This window comes from Scardinius erythrophthalmus (assembly GCF_964197995.2).
Source record: "Scardinius erythrophthalmus genome assembly, chromosome: 22".
In the NCBI taxonomy this organism is placed as follows: Eukaryota; Metazoa; Chordata; class Actinopteri; order Cypriniformes; family Leuciscidae; genus Scardinius; species Scardinius erythrophthalmus.
The window spans coordinates 5,706,961-5,731,366 of record NC_138242.1 but is presented as its reverse complement, the minus strand read 5'-3'; the positions used below and the strand labels follow the sequence as shown (position 1 = coordinate 5,731,366).

At 37.7% G+C, this 24,406-nt stretch overlaps 1 protein-coding gene across 2 annotated transcripts in view; it reads right to left on the bottom strand.

The window, feature by feature from the left end:
* The window catches only part of ccny (cyclin Y), a 59,261-nt gene that overhangs the window by 8,885 nt on the left and 25,970 nt on the right, over positions 1-24,406 (bottom strand). Inside the window, exons 2-8 of one of the 2 annotated variants that reach the window (XM_081352387.1) lie at positions 11,029-11,103; positions 10,557-10,577; positions 4,788-4,822; positions 3,969-4,072; positions 2,350-2,385; positions 1,328-1,385; positions 1,129-1,248 (exon numbers count right to left, since the gene is read on the bottom strand). In XM_081352387.1, coding sequence (XP_081208513.1) covers positions 1,129-1,248; positions 1,328-1,385; positions 2,350-2,385; positions 3,969-4,072; positions 4,788-4,822; positions 10,557-10,577; positions 11,029-11,103 — 449 coding nt within the window. The remainder of the gene's footprint in view (positions 1-1,128; positions 1,249-1,327; positions 1,386-2,349; positions 2,386-3,968; positions 4,073-4,787; positions 4,823-10,556; positions 10,578-11,028; positions 11,104-24,406) is intronic. The other variant, XM_081352388.1, reaches the window with a different exon arrangement.

Here is a 24,406-nt window from a genome sequence, read left to right as displayed (position 1 = left end):
GTTGCCACGGTTGACAATTCTAATTTTTAATCAAAATGTATTTTTAAAAAAAATATTTCAGCTTAATATCTTTAATTGTATAGTGTCATACAGCTTGCCATGAAGATCACAGTATGCAGTGACTCAAAGTTTCCTTTCAATAACTGAAGGAGCAGCAACAGCCAATCAGATTCCACCAGCATCTCTGCACCTGTTGGCCCCTGCAGGTCAAGGAACAGGCTCAGTCTGTCTCAATCCACATTTAGCAACAAAGTCACAAACAATCTGTCTGTCTATCTGAGAAGTCTGTCAATTCACAGATTCCGGGTCTAACTCAGACGCAAATCTCAATCTCACACATAATAGCTACGCTGAAGCTACACTCATAAAAACAGCCCTTATTATTAGTCTCAGACTTTTGACTAAAGTATTACGTTTTTTCCCTGGCCAAGAACAAGCTAACTGATATGGAAAGTGATTAACCACAGTTAGCTTTGTTTAATGAGATGTTTAGGGACGAGCACATCTGAAATAAATGGTACTACAATAATAATGACAATAGTCTACAAGAAAGGTTCTACAGACAATACCGAAATAAGCACAGGGACATTTAAAAAAAAAAAAAAAAAAATTCCAGCCATCTAGAAGTAACAAACGGATTAAATTGCATCAAGCTAGCAAATCAGATCGCAGCTTACAGGTTTAAGAACATGCTTGCCATTTTTGTAAATATTATATACACAACAGATGGTCTATGAACAGTCGATGGGAACCATCTGAGCCATTGGACCATAAGCATAGATTATAACCCTATTAAACACACTACAGCCTCTATAATTAAGCCCATCTCAACCATTCACAGCCTCTTGCATGTCTAGAAATGCTTTAATGACACCTCGTACAAGTATTTGGTTGGGAAAGTGAGAAGGGATGAGCCTTCAAAAGAAGGATGAACAGTCACACACAGACAGCTGCTGGGCTTAGCACCAGCTAATAAAGCAGTAAATATGACAACAATTTTCACTTGAGTGATGGTAAATCCACTTCACTTACAGTAAACCCTATTTTAACTTGTGCTACCAGCCAATCCAAAAAGACAAAGGGGAACTTTCATTGGGCCAGTATTAAGTCACATGACCTATCACTCACCAGAGTAACTACGGCACACTCAGCTGTGAGCTGGGCGGCACTGAAGAGCGTACGGACGAATCGGTAGATCTGTTTCTGTTCCGGGTCGTGCTTCTCGTAGTCTGACGGCACCTCCAGTTTCTGTGGGAAGAGGACGTTTTAGGACATGCGGGATGTAATTAAACAGCTTATAAATGAGCTGCAGAAACTAAACACTTACTGTAAGTGGATGAAGTTTTTCATCAAAAATGTCTAACAGCATTCGCCCGTCCACATTTCTGTAAGGAGAAGGGTTAATGAAATTAGATTAGGGAAGAATTGGCCTTGTTGTCTAAGATTTATCCATATAATGCATTAAAGAACTAGAAAGGAAAGTCTGTCATGATACATTTTCAATGTTTCCAAAACCATTTCAAACCATGTCAAAGTTACATTTCAACAGCTCTGTAGCCTTAAAGTTTGAAGGTTATAAAGCATTAAGGGTTTATGTGGTATTAAGGATTTGAGAGAAAGATAGGCACAAAGTCAGAGTAACAGACAAAGACACAGAACAGAAAAGAAAGAGATATAAAGTATATTGTCAGGTGTAGATGGATGGATGGATGGATAGATAGATAGAGATACTTTTGTTTAATTCAGCAAACTTTAAAAAAAAACATCCAGTCTTTTATATTATATTATATTATATTATATTATATTATATTATATTATATTATATTATATTATATTATATTATATTATATTATATTATATTATATTATATTATATTATATTATATCATATTATATTATATTATATTACAAAACTGGAGTTAGGCAACAAAGACTTGTTTTAACAGTGGCCTGAACCTCGCTGATGTGAGCCAATCAAATAAAAGTTATACAATCGGTCCATTGAAAAAGTCACACACACACACACACACACACACACACACACACACAAATACACAAACAACTACGAAACTTTCAGAAGGGAAGGTAATCAATCTTTCCTTCACCCACAGAGCATTGCAACACATGTGGCTGAGAGTATTTGGATCCCTGAGTCTAAACCCATTTAAGAAACTCCAGCCTGTCTTTGTGAAGCGCGACACACACTGCTGGACTTCACCACACCACACAAAAGCACAGTTTTCCTGCAGTGCCATTCATACTGCCGTGTGTAGTCACTCAAACACACACATCTTTCCCTGAGCGCTCATTGTAACAGCACCTGATCTGATGAGAGGAATGAAAATCATACCTGTTCTTTATATGGTAGTATATTGCGAGGGAGACACTGCAAACAGAAGAAACAATAGAGAGAAGTTGATATAATGTAGTAATCAACGACAAGATGCAACATTAAATTCAATCTAAATGGGACCAGAAGCATTTCTGTGAAGCTGTAGTGTTATCAGTGAATTGTGCTGCTATAATACGTCCTTGCTAACTGCACAATGTGCACATAAAGAATATGCTATTCTTTTAATGAACCAGTAGAACTGACTAGCGAATTAGTACAATCGGAAAACACTACAGTATGTATGATACGTGTAAATTGCTCATAACACTACTATGCCCAAGAGGCCTCGAATACGAAAAACAAATTTCTTAGTAAATGCATATATCATCCCATATCAATTATCACAATATTTTTGGGTTAATTTTGTATATACATTGTCCGATATTTGATATGTAATTGTGCATGTTCATTTGCACTATTTTTTGTATTCATTTGTCACCCATCACTCATTTAGTTAAGTTTAAGTAGTTAAAAACAATAATTTAATAACACTGTTAAATGTAATATTTAGCAAATGTTTGATACTATACATGATAATGTATCATTGATTTTAGATTTTTGTTTTATATCTTTTTTAATTCAGTCAGTATAGAATTTGTAGCAGCCATTATAGGTTATTAGCCATAAAATGAAATTAATTATTGGCTTATTATTGATCAGAACTTTAAATGGTGCATACCTAAACCAATTAAATCCATTAATTATAAAGGCAAAATATATGGAATCAAAAAGAGGAGTCACTGGTTTGAATCAGTCAGACAACTCACATCCTTATTGAATCAGCTCAGATGTCAAACTCACTCATTACACCAATGGTTATTATTTAACAACAATACAACCTAAAAAGTTGTTAAGCCCAATTTCCAAAGGTTTTTCTTTCAAAATTCTCTTTCAACATCCTCAAAGGAATTTTTTTAAACCGTTTCAGCTCATTTAGACCCAGTTTACACCTGAAATTAAGATGTGTTTTTGTCGATCAGATCACAAATGGGTGACGCTAAATACAGGGGTAAACGGGGTCTAAAACGTTTTGAGCTTGCCCACTTTCAACCACTTCCAGAGGTAGTCGGAAACGCATTCGACCGGATTGCTTTCGTAGTGTAAACGCTCATGTGGTCGAATGTGTTCGAACCGCCACAAAAGACCGTCAGCTCTCCGCATACTGACTTAATGCGTAAACATAATGGGAAGTGCACTAGCCAGACGAGATTTAAACTTTGAAGATCCAAGTTTGGTTTGAAGACGAAAAACATACCAAGCACAATGTTCTCTCACCATTCGCATTCACAGCGTTCGACATGGTCAGAGAAGAAACTAAAGCTGCTGCTCTCCGTATGTTTTTCCGTCGTCTCCAGGCGCGTTCATATGTAAATTTCACGAGCTTATTTCGTCCATTAGATCGAAATATCCGAAAAAGCCCAAGGATTTACCCTCCCATAGACCCTCCCCTTGAAGAAATCAGGACAGAAGTGGTTGAAAGTGGACAAAAGACACACAGACCAAAACAGATGTAAACAGGGCGTTAGATATACCAATCATGCACAGCTCAATAACTGTTAGACGGAGGATTCGAGTACCATTTGATGGTGTATTTGAGGTTGGGTTGGCTGACGGTGCTGTCATCCAGGAAGATCGTCGAACAGGAGCTGTACTTGCGTCTCATTGGACCAGACGGATGTTGCTGAAAGACAAGGACACACAGAGTGCAAACTAAAACATCAGTTATTCTCAAATGCACACACTTTCAGCAAACAGGCCACCTGCAGCCCCAAAGAAGCCATTATCATCTCATGTATACCCGAGTGATTCTCACCTAATGTGTGCATTAGTGTGGGTGAGAATCCCAATCCAGTACAACACAAACATAGTAATGTATTATGCAACTTACTAGAAAATGTTTAGCAAGATATCAAACTGATAAGCAGCATTAATAATGCAAATAAATCATTAAAATGTCAAAACAGACACATTATCTAGGAAAATCAATAGAGCAATGAGCAAATATTTACCTTTGACTCCGCAATGTGTGTTAACTTGCAAAGCAAGTAAAAGACATTAAAATAGGAACAAAGCATAAGCTAGTCATAGCAAATTTAGTATGAAGAGCATGCGGTAATGAAATGAATATAATCAAGCCATGCATATTAAATCATTTATATAGAATTAAAACATTGAACGGCAAATAATTGCAGTTACTGATGCAACACAAGCCCAGAGACTCATGCAATATTGGTTTGAGCATTCTCATGTGGTGGTTGACTGTTGGATTCGATTAGTTGTGTGAGTGTTGTGACACTTGAGGGAAATATCTTCATTGCAGACACAAGCATTATGAGAATCGCACTACCAGAAGACACATAACCACTGATGTCATCGCAGCTGCTGCTGCTACTTACATGGTTGACGTACAGACTTTTCCGTTTTTCCCGAACTGTAAAGAGAAACGCATAATTACCAACACTAACACAACAGTCGATACAGTTGATAAGAGTAAGACAAAAAGACAAGGGCCACAATTACTGTTATGTCAGTAACATTAAGAGTGAAGCATCTAACAATCTGAGGTCTTGGTCTGTATTTCATTATCAACAGTTCGGGGGGGCAGAGAAATGAAAAAGAAATGTGTTGTAAATTCAACTTCTCAAAAAAAAAGCTTCTTATTTTTGAGTTTCAGCATGAAGTCTGGTCCACTTATTCTAGCCAAGAACTGCCAAATTAAGATTTGGCAAATTACTGCCGAATGTAGTACGTCCAGATTGCATTAATACTATAAAGAAAATACGTTTTTAGCACTCGTGAAGTAATGACTTGTTCAAAATAAGTACCAACTCAAGAGAGTATGTGATTTGGGACACAGCCATAGCCTTTCAAAGTATACTTCATTTGATTTATGCGTGAACACTAGGGGTGGGCGATTTAGCCTCATCATTATCGCAAATATTATTGAAATATTGTGATATAATTTTATTAATGATGATATAGAAAAAAATATATGGAACAACTTTTATTGGTGATTGCAGCTGGCAGGCAGCAGCATTTTTAAGTGCAAACAAAATGAAGGGCATTTTCCATCCTTTTCCAATGAGCTAAATGCCCAATGGGCAATTTTTAGACAATTTATTTTTATTACTTTAATCTCACCTAAATGTTTGCTCACCCATTGCAATTTTATAATGGCGTAATTGTGTTGTTAAGAGTTTACACAACACAAGGAAGCTTGATTTCAATCTTTGAATTAAATTGAAAAAAGTAGCAAAAATTAATACAAATAAAGAGAATTTTTTTTGGATAGGTCTAACACTAGTATTCAGAAATACTACAGAAACTGAATAAAGTAATCAAATGAAAAATAACACTGATAGTCTTTTAGTCCTGACTAAATTAAATACATAGGCTATTAATTCTGATTCCTTACAATTAAAGGTATCTTTTGTTGTTTTGACGACAACATTAATGACAGACACATATGTCTGCTGTCACTTTTAGAGCTAGTGCACGGATCCATTACCGTTTCATTATTCTGTCTGTCACACTGTCACATTTAAGACATAACCGACTGTATTCACGAGTATACTAACCATAACCGTAATTTTGACACAATTTTGTGTGTTTTTTTTTCGTTAAGGCGATATAATCCGCGAAAAATAACTTTTGTTACTCGCGAGCTGTTTGTGAGGCGGTTTTACTGTATGTGTACACCCATCTCTCAGAGAGCATGCGAGTACTGGAAAAAAATCGCTTGAATGTTTAAACTGATATGACTTAAAGGTGGTATCAGTGATTTCAGGCCCAAAAATATTTTTATTTTTTTTCCTAACGATCCGCTAGCTGCACGCCCCATAAGCATGGCGTCAAAAAAACGCGTCTCTGTAGGCAGCCTAGGCTCTGAGATCTGCACACAAAAACAAATGGTTTAGCCAAACAATCAAAACCAAAACAAATAGTGTTCCAACCAATCACCGACAGGGGGAGGGTGTTGTGAGGATTTGTGCTCGTGCACGGCTGCACGCGAAGTCAGAGCTGAAGAAAAAGCTGGCTCAAAACCTCACAATACCCTCCCCCTGTCTGTGATTGGTTGGAACACTATTTGTTTTGGTTTTGAGTGTTTGGCTAAACCATTTGTTTTTGTGTGCAGATCTCAGAGCCTAGGCTGCCTACAGAGACGCGTTTTTTTGACGGCATGCTTATGGGGCGGGCAGCTAGCGGATTGTTAGGAAAGATTAGATGAATGTGATAAAAATATTTTTGGACCTGAAATCACTGATACCACCTTTAAAAAGACGTGAAAATGATAAACGTTAGTTACGATGCTCTGCTGGCCCGATTGTGCAAGTGACAATTCCGTCATTTCCCGACTCCTAAGCGCATGAGTGCGCCGCCTGCAGCGCGCTTGACTTGTGCAACCCATTTTGAGAGACCTATGCGCCATACGTCATCGCGCCGCTATATCATTGATATCGCGATATGACAAATTTCGATCATGTAAAAATTATCCCGTTGTTATCGTGGACAGTATGATATGGCAGACCCCTAATGAATACAGACATTTGACACATGCGCACTAGAAAGTATTATCATTGTACAGTGTCTGTGCTATTTCTTTCCAGAAGTCATGAGCAATAAAAATGTCTTTATACTCATTTAAATTAGAGTTGTGCATCTCTTAAACCCTTCATATGAGCACATTCTTTTTCGACTCTGAAAAAATAGGTGGGTTCAGTGTTGCCACCTTGTGGACAAACTAATTAGTGTGAAAAAATGTAAGGCACATAAGCGAGCTGAGCGTACGCATAATTAGAAACATCTGGCCAGGGCCATTTCTTGCCTTTTTGGCACCCTAGGCAAGATTTTTGTTGAACTATGCTGGAGGGAGTAAAGTTCATAAATGCTAATTTTTTCCCATAAGATTTTGTAAAACTATGTTGGGTAGACCTTTGTCCCACTAGGGGGGTTGGGGGGCATGCTCCCCCGGAAGATTTTTTTTTACATTTTAAGGTTAAATGCATCAATCTGGTACACTTTGAGAGCTCAAAATTAAGAGCTTCAACTGGCTTCAACCCATGAACTGTGCACATTGAACAAAGAAAAAGCATTGACTTGTACCTCGACATTAAAGAGGGCTCAAACATCTTTTTAGTTATAGAGTCTCAAGTCTATATTACATTATCACTGGTGTTTATGATTTATATAAGTATTACTATGACGTACAATCCATATAGCCTATAAATGTACTGTATAAATTAAAATAAAAAATAAATGAAAATATTTCAAAAGGATATTTTACATTACACTATAGTATAGGAAAATTACAATACTTTTGTCCTGATTTCTTCACTTGCAAGAAATAAACCCTTGAGCTTTTATTTTGGAGAAAACACCAGATCACCATGCTGATTGCGTGAGCAAAATTGATTTTTGGCCGCTTGAGCATGTTGAATTTGTGACTGAGCCCGTCAATGAGATCACTATGATTGGCTGTACAGATTAGCCAACCAGAGTACAAGAAGAAAAGCAGAAGGAGTGATTAGCAAGACTGGTGTGAAAATGGTACACACTGCTTGTCCTAGCTTTTTTGGTTTCATTTTTATAATGACAAATAAAGACTACTGCCACCTGCTGGTATGGAAAATTATTTCCTCTCACACAGACACAGAATGTACATGCTAGTTGGTAATTGGCTGTAGTCTTTGCTGTGTGTTCAAGCTCAACTTTTTGGCCCAGACATGAGGTGACACTAGAGTAGAGTATCGTTTTAATTTTAACAATTCCGATCCTGATTATCAATTCCGATTCTGATAGATTCCTTATTTCAATTCCAATCTGGTAAAAAAAAAAAAAAAAAAAAAAAAAAAAATCTTACTACAAAACATTTCATTGTAGCTGAATACCATCTACAACATCTATAAACCAATTACACAAGGAACTTTTGCCTATGGTTTAAAAAATACCATAGCAAAAACAACTAGCCTAACAAACACTCAGTAATCAAAAAAGAAACAAATTAGAAATTGCACAAATAAATACAACTGAACAAAGATATTATTGAAATAAACTGTTTTAAGATGTTCAGGTATAGAAACTGTCTGTCTGTATAGAAACCCAGAGAAACTGTAATCAAATGTAAAACAACACTGCACTTTATAAATAAAATATACATTACAAAAATGATTCAGTCAAGAACTGCAACTGAATTGTCTCTTTGTCTTTTGTCGTTTGATTATCGTTATTATAGAGACGGCAGCAGGGATTTTAGGCTTCTGTCACTTTAAAAGCTGCATGGATCCAATATACTGTTATGCATTTGTCAACTGTTTACGTTCACTTAAGACATAACCGACTGTGTTTACGAGAATATTTTGGCACATTTTTGTGTGTATTTGTGTGTACAAGTGCAAAAAGACACGGAAGCGCGCAGTATTCAGTGTGAGAGGCGGCATGTTCTGGATGTGTGCGAATCACAGAAAACAGCGCGCAAGTCTTCTTGCGTTTGAATGGTTTAAAATCATATTAAAATGGACAGAAAGGAATCGATGAGAGGAAATCAGAATTTTTGTTTTATAACAAGTATCCGATTCCTGAATTTAAGTATCCGATTCCAGAATTGGCCAACCCTAGGTGACACCACAAATCGCTGCTAGTTCTTTGATGTCGGTTTGGTGTGTCTGGTACAGTAGTTTGTTTAACTGCTTAAATGCAACAACGAAAGACATCTTTACCATAAGATAACTGTCCTTTAGCAACCAGATGATTCGCTTTAAGATAATTTGACATTGTGAAATCGTGATTTCATTTTCAGCGACCTCTATTATATCTGTAGGCGGAGCCAGTTATTTTGACTGACAGGCGATATGTTAAAATCTGACTCATATGACTGCAGGTGAAAATGAAGAGTCGGTTTTTGACGCAATGTGGGATGGAGTCACTTTTGAAATCCCTAGAGTCTGACACCCCTCACGTACACAAACACAAATAACAAAACCAATAAATGACTAATGACTATCCTCAGATTAGGAGTTTGACAATATGTGCATCTATATAATTACTATGTATCTAAACTACAGCACTAAAAGCCTACAGATGACAGCATAGCATACACAAATCTACACAAACAGCTGCGCAGCCAGACACACAGGACAGAATTAACAACATTGTCAACATGCATAACCCCTTAATGGCACTAAATTGAGTGTAAATTAATGTGTTTAATGCTGCTGTGATTTTTAAAACAATACATTAAAGGGGTGGTATAATTTCCTTTTCACAAGATGTAAAATAAGTCTTTGATGTCCCCAGAATGTGTATGTGAAGTTTTAGCTCAAAATACCCCACAGATATTTTTATATAGCATGTTAAAATTGTCACTCTTTGAGGGTGAGCAAAAACACCGTTTTGTGTCTGTTCCTTTAAATGCAAATGAGCTGCTGCTCCCGGCACAGGGGGCGGAGCTTCAACAGCTTGTGTCTTTTTACCTCACACAGACATGCACTGAAAATTTCAAAAACTTTCAGCCTTTTATGTTCAAACCGGAGTCAGACAAAGATGGAGAGACTCAAGAAGAAGTGACAACATGTAGACAACATTTCTGAATGGTTAGTTAGTGAATTTATGTAGCTTATGTGTAGTTATCTTCTAGTCATTGATTAGCATATTCTGTCTTGATGATCTATAAATCGTGTTCAGGGGACAGGGTTTATGTCAACTTTAGGGTTGGTGATGTCACTAACCCAGGAGGAATGTGGTGTAGTCTCTACCAGCCGTTTGTTGTAGTCCTTAAAAATAAATTTCTTTAAAAGCAAATATCTCCCTTTGCTTTGAACTTTGAGCATTGTAACTTTGCAGATGTTGTTTATGCTCAAACAGCAACATTACACACTAACTAAAGTTAGAAAAGTGAATTTATAATCAACCACCCCTTTAATCTGAAAAGCTGTTGCCCCAAATATGCTGCAATGTAGTTAGCTACTTTTAGTTAGCTTGTAGTGTAGCTAACTACAAAGGGTATAGCGTCACTGCGGTTAAACGGAGTAGCTTGTTGCTTATGAAAAGTAGCTTCCTGAACATAAAAAGCAGCTTACAGCATACAATCAAACTACAGGCATTCTGAATCTATAAAGCTTCAGCACAACACAGCAGCAGACTAACAAACACGCTGAGATCAAACGTACCTTTCTTGTTGGGTAAAATAACTGAAAAACAAGAAGGTTTCTAAATTAAATCTGAGCATGGATAACAAGGCTGACATTTACTCGTCCCTGACTTCACAGTTCATACGCCACTAATTGTGTTTTGTCACTGGAACCATGAGGCGTCTGATAGACCAGAGTCACAAAACATCTCGCTAACAATTCCCTGAGAAACAAGGAGAATATCATAACATTTCCCCGGGTAGACATATCACCCACTGGGAAGAGCTGACAGTTAATAAAGCATCATCACCCAGGGGTATCGTGTTAAATCAAACTATTATTGAAAGTTTTCTCTGAGGAGGGAATGTTTGGTCTGACTAAGTTAGGGCCATCTGTGCGCTTCGCTTGGATCCGGCTGAAGCAATCCTGACCGTGGTTTCGTTTTAATTAACGTTCCCTTCCAGCATCCAGTCTTAAGGGGAGACTGTCCCACTCATCATGTCTCTCTCACCGTCTGTTTGAGACTTGCTGAGAAAGATGGTGCTGGCGCGCGGGTGGTCCGAAGGATTGTACTCCATGTTGAGCTCTGAGGAGAGAAAAAGAGAAAGACCATTTGTTATTCAAAACTGAGGATTGAGTTACTATTTAAAGCTACACTGTGTAGGATTTACTCCCATCTAGCGGTGAAATTGTATAGGACTACCAACTGAATATTACTTTCTAGCTCGTCCCATTCCAAAGGCGTTTTAACTCCTACGGTGGCCGTATTATTTCAAATCTGCAGGCAAACGCGAACAAATCTCCCTCTCGCATTCGTCACGGTGCCACTGCGTGTAAAAACGCGAAAGGCGAAGCTTGTATGTCCCTCTTTGGCTAATGTATTTTCAAGATGGATGCGCAACATGGCTTCCACCATTCGAGCGACTCGGTCGTATGTATTCTAAATGGCAGATTATACACTTATGAGAATACTAATTAGTTGGTTGAAGTGATTACACCTTAATGAGAACGTATAATCTTGAAATAACGTGTTTTTTTGCTAAAAATCAACTTCAAATATTACACAGTGTAGCTTTAAGTATTACTAGAATAAGCAAAACCGGGAAACATTTCATCAGGCAAGCCAGACACACAGCCTTGAAAAATGGCGACATGTAAAATAATTAGATGTAGCAAAATACTGACTGTTCAGAACAGTGTCATTTATATACTATTATAGTATTTATTCATATTTGGAGTTAACTTTTATTCATTTGTTTTCATTTTTAGTTCATGTTTTAGTTGTGCTATATTTTTGTAAATATGTTTCATTTAATTTTATTTCAGTTTTTATTTCATTTCAATTTTAAGTCATTTTAGTACTTCAACTTGTTTTATTTCACTTTCCGTTCTAATATTTATGTTATACTTATACAGTATAATTATACAGCTCTTTTTTTCAATTAACCAAGATGATTTTTAATTATTTTATTTAATAACAATAACAACACTAGCATACTCTGTTAGTAAATGGCATATTTTGGCAATTGACACACAAAAAAAACAATAAAAAATAAATCAATCAATACTGCATGCTGCAAAGATGTACAGTAATGTACAGTAATATGTATGTTTTTACTCTGCTATGCCATTATACCAACACTAGGGGGCAGATTTATGATCATGGGAACCGAGGACCATTTGTGCACAATTTCTGAATGAGGGACTAAAACCCATAATCATTTGTATTTAATTTTACAGTACATATACTGCAATAAACATACTATATTTATTCTTATGTTTATATTAAAATTTATATTAGAGTAATGTTTATAACATTTATTGTAAAATATATTTTATTTTATTGTATTGTTGCCTGCCATCAATTCTAGTTATCATCAATACACAGACTTGAAACTTCATTTTTTTATTATAACATTTATTATAAATTCAATTTACATTTTATATTAATACTATATATATTTTTTAAGTATTTAATTGTTTAATTTAATTATTTAATTTATGTAAGAATTTATTTTTAATTTTTTATTTAAGAAACTTCCTTTCTGCACAGATTCCTTCCGACTTTCAGACGGATGTGCGCACACACACACACACACACACACACACACACACACACACACACACACACACACACACACACACACGATGTCATCAGAGGAAACTGGCGTTGTGGCACACCCCGACCAGGAAACAAGGAACCCAGAGCCTCTAAAACCACAACAGCCAATACTAAAGACATCATCATCATCATCATCATCATCATCATCATCATCACTTAATGCAGCGTTTGAGATTTGTGAAACTGAACATAATCGTGACAGTGAAATAACGGCTTCAGAGACAGCCACGTGAGCAGGCAGCTGTATTGTGTTGTAAGTCTTTTGAAGCCGTGTCTTTTTTATGCGGAAGAGCCACTTGAATCTCAAATGAGCCTCGACTGAGAGACGTATGAAGCGCTGTGAGGTGCAGAGGAAAGGCTGATTAATAAAAGATGGAGCTGTGTGGGAGAGAAAGGTGGATGCGGATGAAAAAGTGGAGGGGAGACCAGAGAACTGTGAATGTGCTGCCGGTCTCAGAGAGGTGTATGGGCAGCTGGATACATACACTGTAATATTAATGTGTTTTATTGACGAAGAAAAAAAAGTGCATACTCATGGCAGAACATGTGGCAACCACAGTTTTCAATGGGATTGAGTCATTTCCTCTTTTCCTGAGACCCACCCTCAGTATATTGTGAAGAGGAGGAGGTCTGAACACCCCATGACTTCCTCATACTCGGGAAACAGCTTCTAACACACACTTACCAAGCACACTAGAGCATGTACAAATCCGTATCTTTCAAGCATGTGCAAAACTACATGTTAGGGCCTTATGAAACCGGTTTTATTTTATAATTTTCCAATTTTTTTTTTTTTCTGGATTCCTTTTTTAATAGTTGAATTAAATATAAATAATAAACAAAATCATAAAATTTTAACAGTTTAATAATATATAACATTTTTAACAATAATAAGAAATGGGACTAGGCTTAAGACGGGCATATATTTATTAGTTTAAATTACATCCAATGGCATGGCTCTAAAAAACACTAAAAGTCAGCTTTAAATCTCAAAAAGTTCATTTCAGTAATCAGTTCAAAATAGTGATTCAATGTAACAATGTTTCCAGAGGCCCAATGTGGTATTTTACATTCTATAAATGTTTTAGCAAAGGCATTAAGGATATAAAAGATATGAGCCAATAGCTCATAATTATTCTTAATCAATACTGTAAAATATTGAATTAGGTCAATGAATGTTTCTGTCCTGAATTGCGGCTGTAGCCCAGTTTAACAGCACCAGCTGTGGCCTGTCTCGGGCACGGCTCATTGGACAGCACAGGCTGGCATGAAGCCCTAGAGTCTGCCTGGCATCAGTGCCCACTGCTGTCAACATTCCCCCTGCAGTCACTGACAAATGTGCATGTTCACACTCAAGAAGAGCAAAGCCACATGAAGAGGACATCCAGGACTAGAATAGATGGACGGCCAGTGGCCACTCACTTGCGTATGACAGTGGCCGTATCATTTTTAATCATTCTGCTGTTCTACTAAGATGATTTGCTGCAGAATCAAGCAGTTACTTTGTTTTTTCAACCACCACTTTAAGTTTGATACTTCAAAAAGTTCATAAAAAGATCATAAAACTAATCCTTATGAATCGAGTGGTTTAGTCCAAATTTTCTGAAGAGACTCGATCGTTTTATATGATGAACAGATTGAATTTAAGTAACTTACCAATTGAGTAATTAACTTTTATTTGCATGTAACAATCATTAATCAGTTGTGGTAAACGGAAGCTCAATCATGTTCGCTTGACGTGTGAGAACCAATGAGGTTCATTCTCGTGTTACGCATCACGTTTGAGCTTCAGCACGAACCAATGAGGTTCATTCTCGTGTTACGCATCACGTTTGAGCTTCAGCAAGAACCAATGAGGTTCATTCTCGTGTTACGCATCACGTTTGAGCTTCAGCAAGAACCAATGAGGTTCATTCTCGTGTTACGCATCACGTTTGAGCTTCAGCACGAACCAATGAGGTTCATTCTCGTGTTACGCATCACGTTTGAGCTTCAGCAAGAACCAATGAGGTTCATTCTCGTGTTACGCATCACTTTTGAGCTTCAGCAAGAACCAATGAGGTTCATTCTCGTGTTACGCATCACGTTTGAGCTTCAGCAAGAACCAATGAGGTTCATTCTCGTGTTACGCATCACGTTTGAGCTTCAGCAAGAACCAATGAGGTTCATTCTCGTGTTACGCATCAAGTTTGAGCTTCAGCAAGAACCAATGAGGTTCATTCTCGTGTTACGCATCACTTTTGAGCTTCAGCAAGAACCAATGAGGTTCATTCTCGTGTTACGCATCACGTTTGAGCTTCAGCACGAACCAATGAGGTTCATTCTCGTGTTACGCATCACGTTTGAGCTTCAGCAAGAACCAATGAGGTTCATTCTCGTGTTACGCATCACGTTTGAGTTTCAGCAAGAACCAATGAGGTTCATTCTCGTGTTACGCATCACGTTTGAGCTTCAGCACGAACCAATGAGGTTCATTCTCGTGTTACGCATCGCGTTTGAGCTTCAGCAAGAACCAATGAGGTTCATTCTCGTGTTACGCATCACGTTTGAGCTTCAGCAAGAACCAATGAGGTTCATTCTCGTGTTACGCATCAAGTTTGAGCTTCAGCAAGAACCAATGAGGTTCATTCTCGTGTTACGCATCACTTTTGAGCTTCAGCAAGAACCAATGAGGTTCATTCTCGTGTTACGCATCACGTTTGAGCTTCAGCAAGAACCAATGAGGTTCATTCTCGTGTTACGCATCACGTTTGAGCTTCAGCAAGAACCAATGAGGTTCATTCTCGTGTTACGCATCACTTTTGAGCTTCAGCAAGAACCAATGAGGTTCATTCTCGTGTTACGCATCACGTTTGAGTTTCAGCAAGAACCAATGAGGTTCATTCTCGTGTTACGCATCACGTTTGAGCTTCAGCACGAACCAATGAGGTTCATTCTCGTGTTACGCATCACGTTTGAGCTTCAGCAAGAACCAATGAGGTTCATTCTCGTGTTACGCATCACGTTTGAGCTTCAGCAAGAACCAATGAGGTTCATTCTCGTGTTACGCATCACTTTTGAGCTTCAGCAAGAACCAATGAGGTTCATTCTCGTGTTACGCATCACGTTTGAGTTTCAGCAAGAACCAATGAGGTTCATTCTCGTGTTACGCATCACGTTTGAGCTTCAGCAAGAACCAATGAGGTTCATTCTCGTGTTACGCATCACGTTTGAGCTTCAGCACGAACCAATGAGGTTCATTCTCGTGTTACGCATCACGTTTGAGCTTCAGCAAGAACCAATGAGGTTCATTCTCATGTTACGCAGCACGTTTGAGCTTCAGCAAGAACCAATGAGGTTCATTCTCATGTTACGCAGCACGTTTGAGTTTCAGAAAGAACCAATGAGGTTCATTCTCGTGTTACGCATCACAGTCTGGATTCAGGCCGCATCATAGCACTGAAACTGCGCTCGTTAAAATCACAAATGATTTACTTTTAGCTTCTGACCAAGGCTGTATCTCAATATTAGTTTTACTTGATCTTAGTGCTGCGTTCGATACTATAGATCATACAATACTCTTAGATCGACTACAAAATTATACTGGTGTTCAAGGACAAGCATTAAGCTGGTTTAGATCGTATTTATCTGACCGCTACCATTTTGTTTATTTAAATGGAGAAAAATCTATCATAACTCCAGTAAACTATGGAGTGCCGCAGGGATCTGTGTTAGGCCCTCTATTATTCTCAATATATATGCTGCCACTTGGAAATATTATAAGGAAACATGGAATTAGTTTCCATTGTTATGCTGATGACACTCAAATCTATATTTCATCACGGCCAGATGAAAACGCTAAATTATCCAAATTGACAGAGTGTGTTAAAGATATAAAAGATTGGATGACGCATAATTTTCTTTTATTAAATCCAGACAAGACAGAGGTACTACTTATCGGTTCAAAAAACCACCCACAAAACCTCTCACAATACAACTTTAACATAGTAGGATGTCCTGTTACTTCATCCTCTACAGTAAAAGACCTGGGTGTTATATTAGACTGCAACCTGTCTTTTGAAAATCATATTTCATATGTTACAAGAACAGCCTTTTTCCACCTTAGAAACATTGCTAAGCTACGTAATATGCTATCAGTTTCTGACGCAGAAAAGTTAGTTCATGCATTCATGACCTCGAGACTAGATTACTGTAATGCGTTATTAGCCGGTTGTCCTGCATCCTTAATAAACAAGCTACAGTTAGTCCAAAATGCCGCCGCTAGAGTTCTAACTAGATCAAGAAAATATGATCATATAACACCGATTTTATCATCCCTACATTGGTTACCTATAAAGTCCCGTATTAATTACAAGGTATTGCTACTGACTTATAAAGCCCTAAACGGCTTAGCTCCAGTCTATTTAACCGATCTTCTATCGCCCTATAATCCATCGCGCTCTTTAAGGTCACTAAATTCGAGGCTTTTGGTCATACCTAGGATATCTAGGTCCACCAAAGGAGGGAGAGCATTTTCACATTTAGCACCAAAACTCTGGAATAGTCTTCCGGATACTGTTCGTTGCTCAGACTCGCTCTCCCAGTTTAAAACTAGATTAAAGACGCATCTCTTCAGCCAGGCATTCATATAATACTTTTAATCCTACAGTTAAATCCGACCTCTAGTTCATAAACGCCAGAGGAGAACTGGCCCCCGACTGAGCCCGGGTTCTCCCAAGGTTTTTTTTTTCTCCATTAGGTCACCTGATGGAGTTTTTCGGTTCCTTGCCACTGTTGCCTTTGGCTTGCTCAGTTGGGGATATTTGGGGATATTTAATTAAATTAATCAATCAACGATACTATTGATCAGCATTACCGAACGTAGACGTTCCACTAGAAACAAACATTGATGTATTGTTCTAATTTATTACTGTGAAGCTGCTTTGATACAACCTGTGTTGTGAAAAGCGCTATATAAATAAACTTGACTTGACTTGACTTGACATTTGAGCTTCAGCAAGAGGTTTGTTCTCGCGCATCAAACAGGTTCGGTTGAGCTACGGTTTATGTTTGCTGATCAATGTATATATGTGAATAAAGGCCTAAATTCAACCTGTTCATCTCTTTATTAACTTTTTGAAGCGTCAAAGCGGTAGTTGCGTAGCTGTCAATGGAGGGACAGAAAGCTCTCAGATTTCATTAAAAAGATTTAATTTATTGTGTTCCGAAGACCTTTCAGGTTTGGAACAACATTAGGGTGGGTAATTAATGACAATTAAAATTTTCATGTGAACTAACCCTTTAATAGATATTTAATATGGAAGTTAGAAATGCTCTTTTTCTCCTCCATGCAAGAGGCCACAAAAACACATCATGCTCAACGCCTGCTGTCAGCTCTCAATCTCATCAGCCTTGCCAAGTTCATTCCTGTCACCCAGACGGGTCTGCAAATCCCTGGACGGGAGGAACTGGGGTTTCATGGCTGATGTGAGGCTCAAAAGATGAGAAGTAGTGTTCTGAAGTAACTCAGCACCTCTGCAGAGCATGTAGAAGCCAAATCTGTTCAGCTCAGTGTGAGCAATAGCGCTGTGGTGGTGATTTCACTGGTTCATACAGCAAAAAAACTAATTCATCCACTTTAATAGAAACTGAACGATAAAAGAATGATTGTTTGATACAACCTATTTAAAAATGTTTTCAGTCAATGCCTGATTACATTCTGGAAGATTCATTTCAAAGGTTATTGATTCAGTATTCTCCAATATCATGCAAACAAAGACTCAATGCCTCATAATGATAGCCTGGTCCTACCAGACTCTCATACATTTCATTTCATTTCATTTCATTTCATTGACAAGCGTTAACTTCCTTTAAAGGTGCCGTAGAATGGATTATTTTATTATTTTATAATGTTTCCTGGGGTGCCCTTATAATGTTAGTATGTTTATTAGATCAAAATTTGTTATAATTTAGAAATAAAAGGCATATTTCCTAGCCTGATTTCATACCCTGATCTGGACACTCTGTTTGAAGGGGCGTGTCTGCTGTGAGACTTCAGTGTAAACGCCCTCTGCTGTTATTGGCTGACATGCTTGCATATAAAATATCTGGCATTACATGTAGAGCTATCTGGAAAACATTTACTATTACAGCGATCATACGTTTTTACTATTACAGCTATCGGGATTAACGAATCATGATAAGTTTTTTAAGTATTTAGATCTATTCCAGCATTGAGCAGATGACAGCCTGTCGATCGCGTGAATGAAGATCTTATCACTGCAACGCGATTTACTGATGCATAAACAGTGTTGAACGACTTTGAGAGAAAGATTATCTGTCTGGACTTGAACATTTACACATCAGAAATTCACATAACCCACTGGTTCTCCAGAGGCTCGGATGAAGGAGCTAAAAAAATATTTTTGTGTTCATTTGTAGTTACATCCAAACACTGAACAACTGCCATGCTTCGTTCGCTCGTCTGCAAGCCACGATGTCTCTCGAGGAAAAAACAATATCGCGCTGGATCTAGATAACACAGTGTAAATTATCGTTAATAAAATCACTACTTACCGCTTGCGGGAATATAACGTTAGTTGAAATTGCCCCCTTCGTCCGTTTGAGACGCCGAGAGAAGCCTGGCTGCTTGATATTGTTCCAGGTTAGAAAAACAGTCTGCGGTGAAATGGGCAGAGCAACTAATAACTTCGAATTAAACTGTAGCGGTATCCGATTATAGATAGATTATAGATAGATTATAGATAGATCTGCCATTTTCTCTATGATCCTCACTTGTTTCTTCACCTGCAGAACTTCTGATGATTCGGCTGTGCAGTTTCGCCTGGCACTGAGCATGGGCTGGCTTATGCAAATATTTAGAGGCGTACATATTAATGATCCCAACTGTTGCGTCACAGTTGGTGTTATGTGGAGATTCGCCTGTTTTTCAGGGGTGTTTTTCAAAAACGAGATTTAAATAAGAAAGAGAAAACTATGGTGTTTGAGACTCACTGTATGTCATGTCCATGTACTGAACTCTTGTTATTTAACTATGCCAAGATAAATTCAATTTCACATTCTAGGGCACCTTTAAGGCGGATACTCTGTTGAAGTTTAAAACTATTGGATCTCCCAGAGCCACTCTGGATCTGCCATAACCAATCGCTAGGGTTCGCCTTAGCCAACTCATTCCCCACTAATGGAGCGAGCTGGAAAATCAAACTTTTCCCGAACCCCGTGGGAAGGAGGGCCACAACATCATGGCCTCCAACAAAACTCAGCAAAGATTGTTCTTGCTCCGGCTTTAACTTCTGGATATTCGGTAGCGTTGCCACAACGGACCGAATGGCTTTGCTCGCATCTTTCTCCGCCGCCATTACTGAACTACAACTCAAACTAGCGCACAACCTCAACGTCATCGTTCTCGGCCACTCCCTCTGTTCACTGATTGGACAGGTAAGAATTGGCCGGAGAAAACCCACGAATATACGGCAAACCCAGACGATGTCCTGAAGGAAAATAAAAATTAAGCGGAAGTACGTAGGAGGGTGGAGCCAGGCTATCATAATGATTGAAATCTTTCCAAAATTGGTCTCGGACAGCAAAATCATAGCCGAAACAAGTGTGTACACGCTTAAAGCAACACTATGGAACTTTTCCTCTGCGGTCCCCCTACAGGTTGGAAGCGATATTGTCCATTACCGCTGTCGCAAATCATTTAGCCCACCGCGGCCTACTGTCGCACACACGCCCACTGTTTATCCAGAACCGGCTTTGGAATGAACGATGTCCACAGACAAGGTAGAGTATGATGCATGATTTCATGAAAGTATGATGTATTGTGACATCAAAAACGAAGAAAAACTAAATAATGACTATTGTAACGCTTGCCTTAAAGCAAGTAAAATTTGTAGTTTTCTTATGTCTCATTAGAACTACAGAAACATGACCCGATCTGGCAATCTTACATAGTGTGGTTATAGCAGATAAAGGACCGCAAAGCGTAGGCACAAGTGCCTTTCAACCTGTTATGACTTGATGAACCACAGAAACGATTTTGGAAACATTATTTTAAGGTAAAAAATGTTACATAATGTTGCTTTAAAGGCTCATTCACAGCAAGACCGAGAACTATAACCATAAAGTAAAAAAAAAAGAGACAGACTCTAATTCTAAGAGAATAGCCACACCATACAACGATAACAGCATAGAGTATTAATACGATTAGAATCACTTTCAGAGCTATTTTCAGCTGATGAACAATAAAAACATTGATAGCCAATTGAAATCCACTTTAACTGGCCTGCTGCAGTTGCCTGTACATGGGGCTATATCCTCAGGGACTGATATCAGGATCTACTCCTGGAAATCCATGCAGATGTATGAATGACATGAAGTTAATCCAGATTTACTGTGCAGTGCATTACAACACATTGAAAGAAAGGATCAGCTCTACAAATCCCATCTGATCTGTGCAAGTCGACTGACTGTCTTTTCTCTTGTTTGGAGGGGGCTCATTTTCACCAGGAGGGAGTCGAGGGACATGAAATAATTTAAACAACCTTTTCCAAGAACTGCAATCAAAAGTGCGGTACTTTTTTTCTGGCTGTTAAAATTATGATTTTTTTTTTTTGTTCCAATTGCTTTATGTTTCAGCTTTAAGAGTAGTTAGACGACAGTGTGCGGCTGCGCATAATATTAAAGGGTTAGTTCAAAATATAATTTACTTATTTTTCCCAAGAAGGCAATAAACTCATGCACAGTGAACATGTGTTTAGACTTTAGACAAAAGTCTATATTTAGTCATATTATGCTTTTTTACTCTTAGAGTGTATTGTTGCTGTTTGATCATGAAAAAGTTCTGCAAAGTTACAAAGCACAAAGTCCCTCCAGCGGGAGTTATTCTCTATATCAGTGTCACACTGTTTCTGAACTTTCTGAAACGCCTCCATTGTAGTCTTGAGTTTTCTTCCTAGAACAAACACATCACAATATTCCTCATTTAAATAATTCCCGCCCAAGGCATTCGCAAAAACAAAAAGGGACAAGGCCTGGTTGAGTTAGTTAGTAGTGTGTTGAAACTCGCGGTTATGGTAAGGGCGTGACATTTCCAGTTGACCAATCACAACACACTGGTCCATTCGACCAATCAGAGCACACTGTGTTTTTCAGAAGGAGGGGTTTCATAGAGACAGGAACTAAACAGAGCGTTACTGATAGACTGGGAAGTGAGGAGCTGCAACAATGTCAAATATGGAAAAAAACTAAATCAAGACTTTAAAAAAAGAGCATAATGGGCCCTTTTTAAAATGTAAAGAGGCAACAATTTTAACTAAACATCAATTCAGTTAATTTTTAAAGGCAACATACAATCAAAAGGCATTTAAAATGTGGATATACTTCCATAATCAATAAAACAACAAGAGCAAAATATAGTAATAAAAGATCAAGATGATGGGATAATAAATCCTTCAGTGTGTGTACAGCTGGTGTCAGAGGCGAGATTACAGGACAGTTTATGGCATCATGCCCACAGCACGCAAACACACACAAAAACATACTTACAAACACATAAATACACACACACACACACACACACACACACACACACACACACACACACACACACACACACACACACACAAAGCCCTCAGTGGAAAGTGCCACCTGGACGTCATACGCAAATTCCCAAACACTGACCCAGAGCCACATGACAAGAGCAAAAAAGTCCATTTGTCACATGAGCTACTTACTCAAGGAAGTTTTGAAACATGTACTTCCTTTTTTCATGAGACATAACTGCACTTTTTCATTGACGACCCTCTCTTTCAGTGTCTTTAATGGATTTGGAGGGTTGCACCGTTTACACACAATTCTGAGACAATGTTTTCAGTCAATAGTTATGTTTCCACCCAAAGTTGTGAATTTAACTTCCGACGCAAAATAGAATACTGCTTAAAACTTTTGTGAATAAATCAGTGTTACCATCCCATGTGTTCAAGAGAACAAAATAATCACTTCCTGGGAAATTGGCGCAAAATATCTAATAAAAATGGAACTTGCTGCAATCGGGAAAGCAACTGTGGCTCATTTTTCCTTCACCACAAATTACTTTCGCAGTCGTCTGAGAAGCTTCTGGGAGGGAATTAAAACAAATCAAATTCTGATGACAGACTTTGGCTCGGGCATTTCAGAATGATCAAATCAACATTTGAGATTCTGTGAGATGCAATTAGTCCACTGGTTTGTCCAGATACCCAATCACATCCACTGCTCGGGCAAAGTAGCGCAAGTTTTTTTTCATTAAAAAGTTTTTGTTTTTGTTTTTTTTGCCCATCAAGGGATTTATTTGGTAAATGTGTTTCCATCATAGTAAAAAAAAAAAAAAAATGTGTATGAGCCTCAATTGAGCACATACTTTTTTTATGCACATTTTTTTTAATTTATATGAAATGTGCATAAAAGTGGGTGGAAATAGAGCTATAATTCAAATCATTTAAATGTATCCATCAACTCGTAAAAACTGTTTAAAGTGATGCACATACAAGGCACCAAGATAAACATTAAAAATGTGGATCAAAATGTGGACCCCACTGCTTAATGGGTAATTTAATATTCTTATAATAATATTATTACATGCAAATATTTAATATTAACATACACTATTAATACTAGTACTTTAAAACACAAAATGCACAGTATGCACGTTTTTGTAAACACTTTTGATTTGTTTTTAAAATTGAGGGTAATTTTTTTTAACCCAAAAAATCCTTTGCCATCCACTGAGCTGCACTTTAAAGTCTCCAGGGTGTGAGATGTGTGAGGAAAGCATCCGAGAGCACACGCAGCATAATGGAGGTGTTCAGGCTTCAGTGAACTCTGAGCTGATGCTGAGAGACTGAACACTGAACTCAATGAACTCACACAAGACACTAGCCTGCTTCTCTCTCACTCACACTGGAATGATGCAAATCTTGACAATATCAATCACTAATTCACTAATAGAGCCGGCAAGAGCTGCGACAGCTGGACTGTTTCTCTCTCAGCTCAACATCAACTCATTTTAAAGGGATTGTTTTTTATATTAACAATTTGCTTTCATTTATACCCACTTCAATTTTAGTTTTAGTAATTTTGGTGCACTTCAACTTATTTCAGTTCATTTCCAAGGCTTCATTTCTAATTTGTCAGTCATACTTTTTTCAGGTTTATTTCAACAATTTATTTTTATTTCACTTTATTCCAACCGTTTATTTAACGATTTATAATGGCTTTAGTTCAAGTTAAACATTACAACTCTGGTTTGTGCCTTAAATAATTAGGGATATTAAGAAGAGGCATGCTATTATTTTTATAATAAAAAATTGCAAAAATTGCAAATGCTATTATTTGCAATAATTTTCAGCTGGCACATGATAAAATGGTATTAAATAAATAGTCTAGCTGAATGTATTACTGCATACAATATAAGTGGACTCCACTCTTTGAATTAGGTCATGTACAATACTACTGTTTAATACAATTATTTTTGCCAGCAGTACTTTTCACTATATATTTTTTTCTTTTTAAGTGTTCATTATAAACTGCACAGCATGCCATGCATGAACCAAGTCAACCAGCTACGAGGTGAATTATAACATTACAAACTTTGATTTGAAGCAAAAAAGTATGTAAAAATCTAATGCCTTTATTGAGGTAAAAAGAACTACAATGCCATAAATCACTGCGAACAGCATAATCAAAACATGATGGAGAAATATAAATCTACCCATTTAAAAATGTTGAT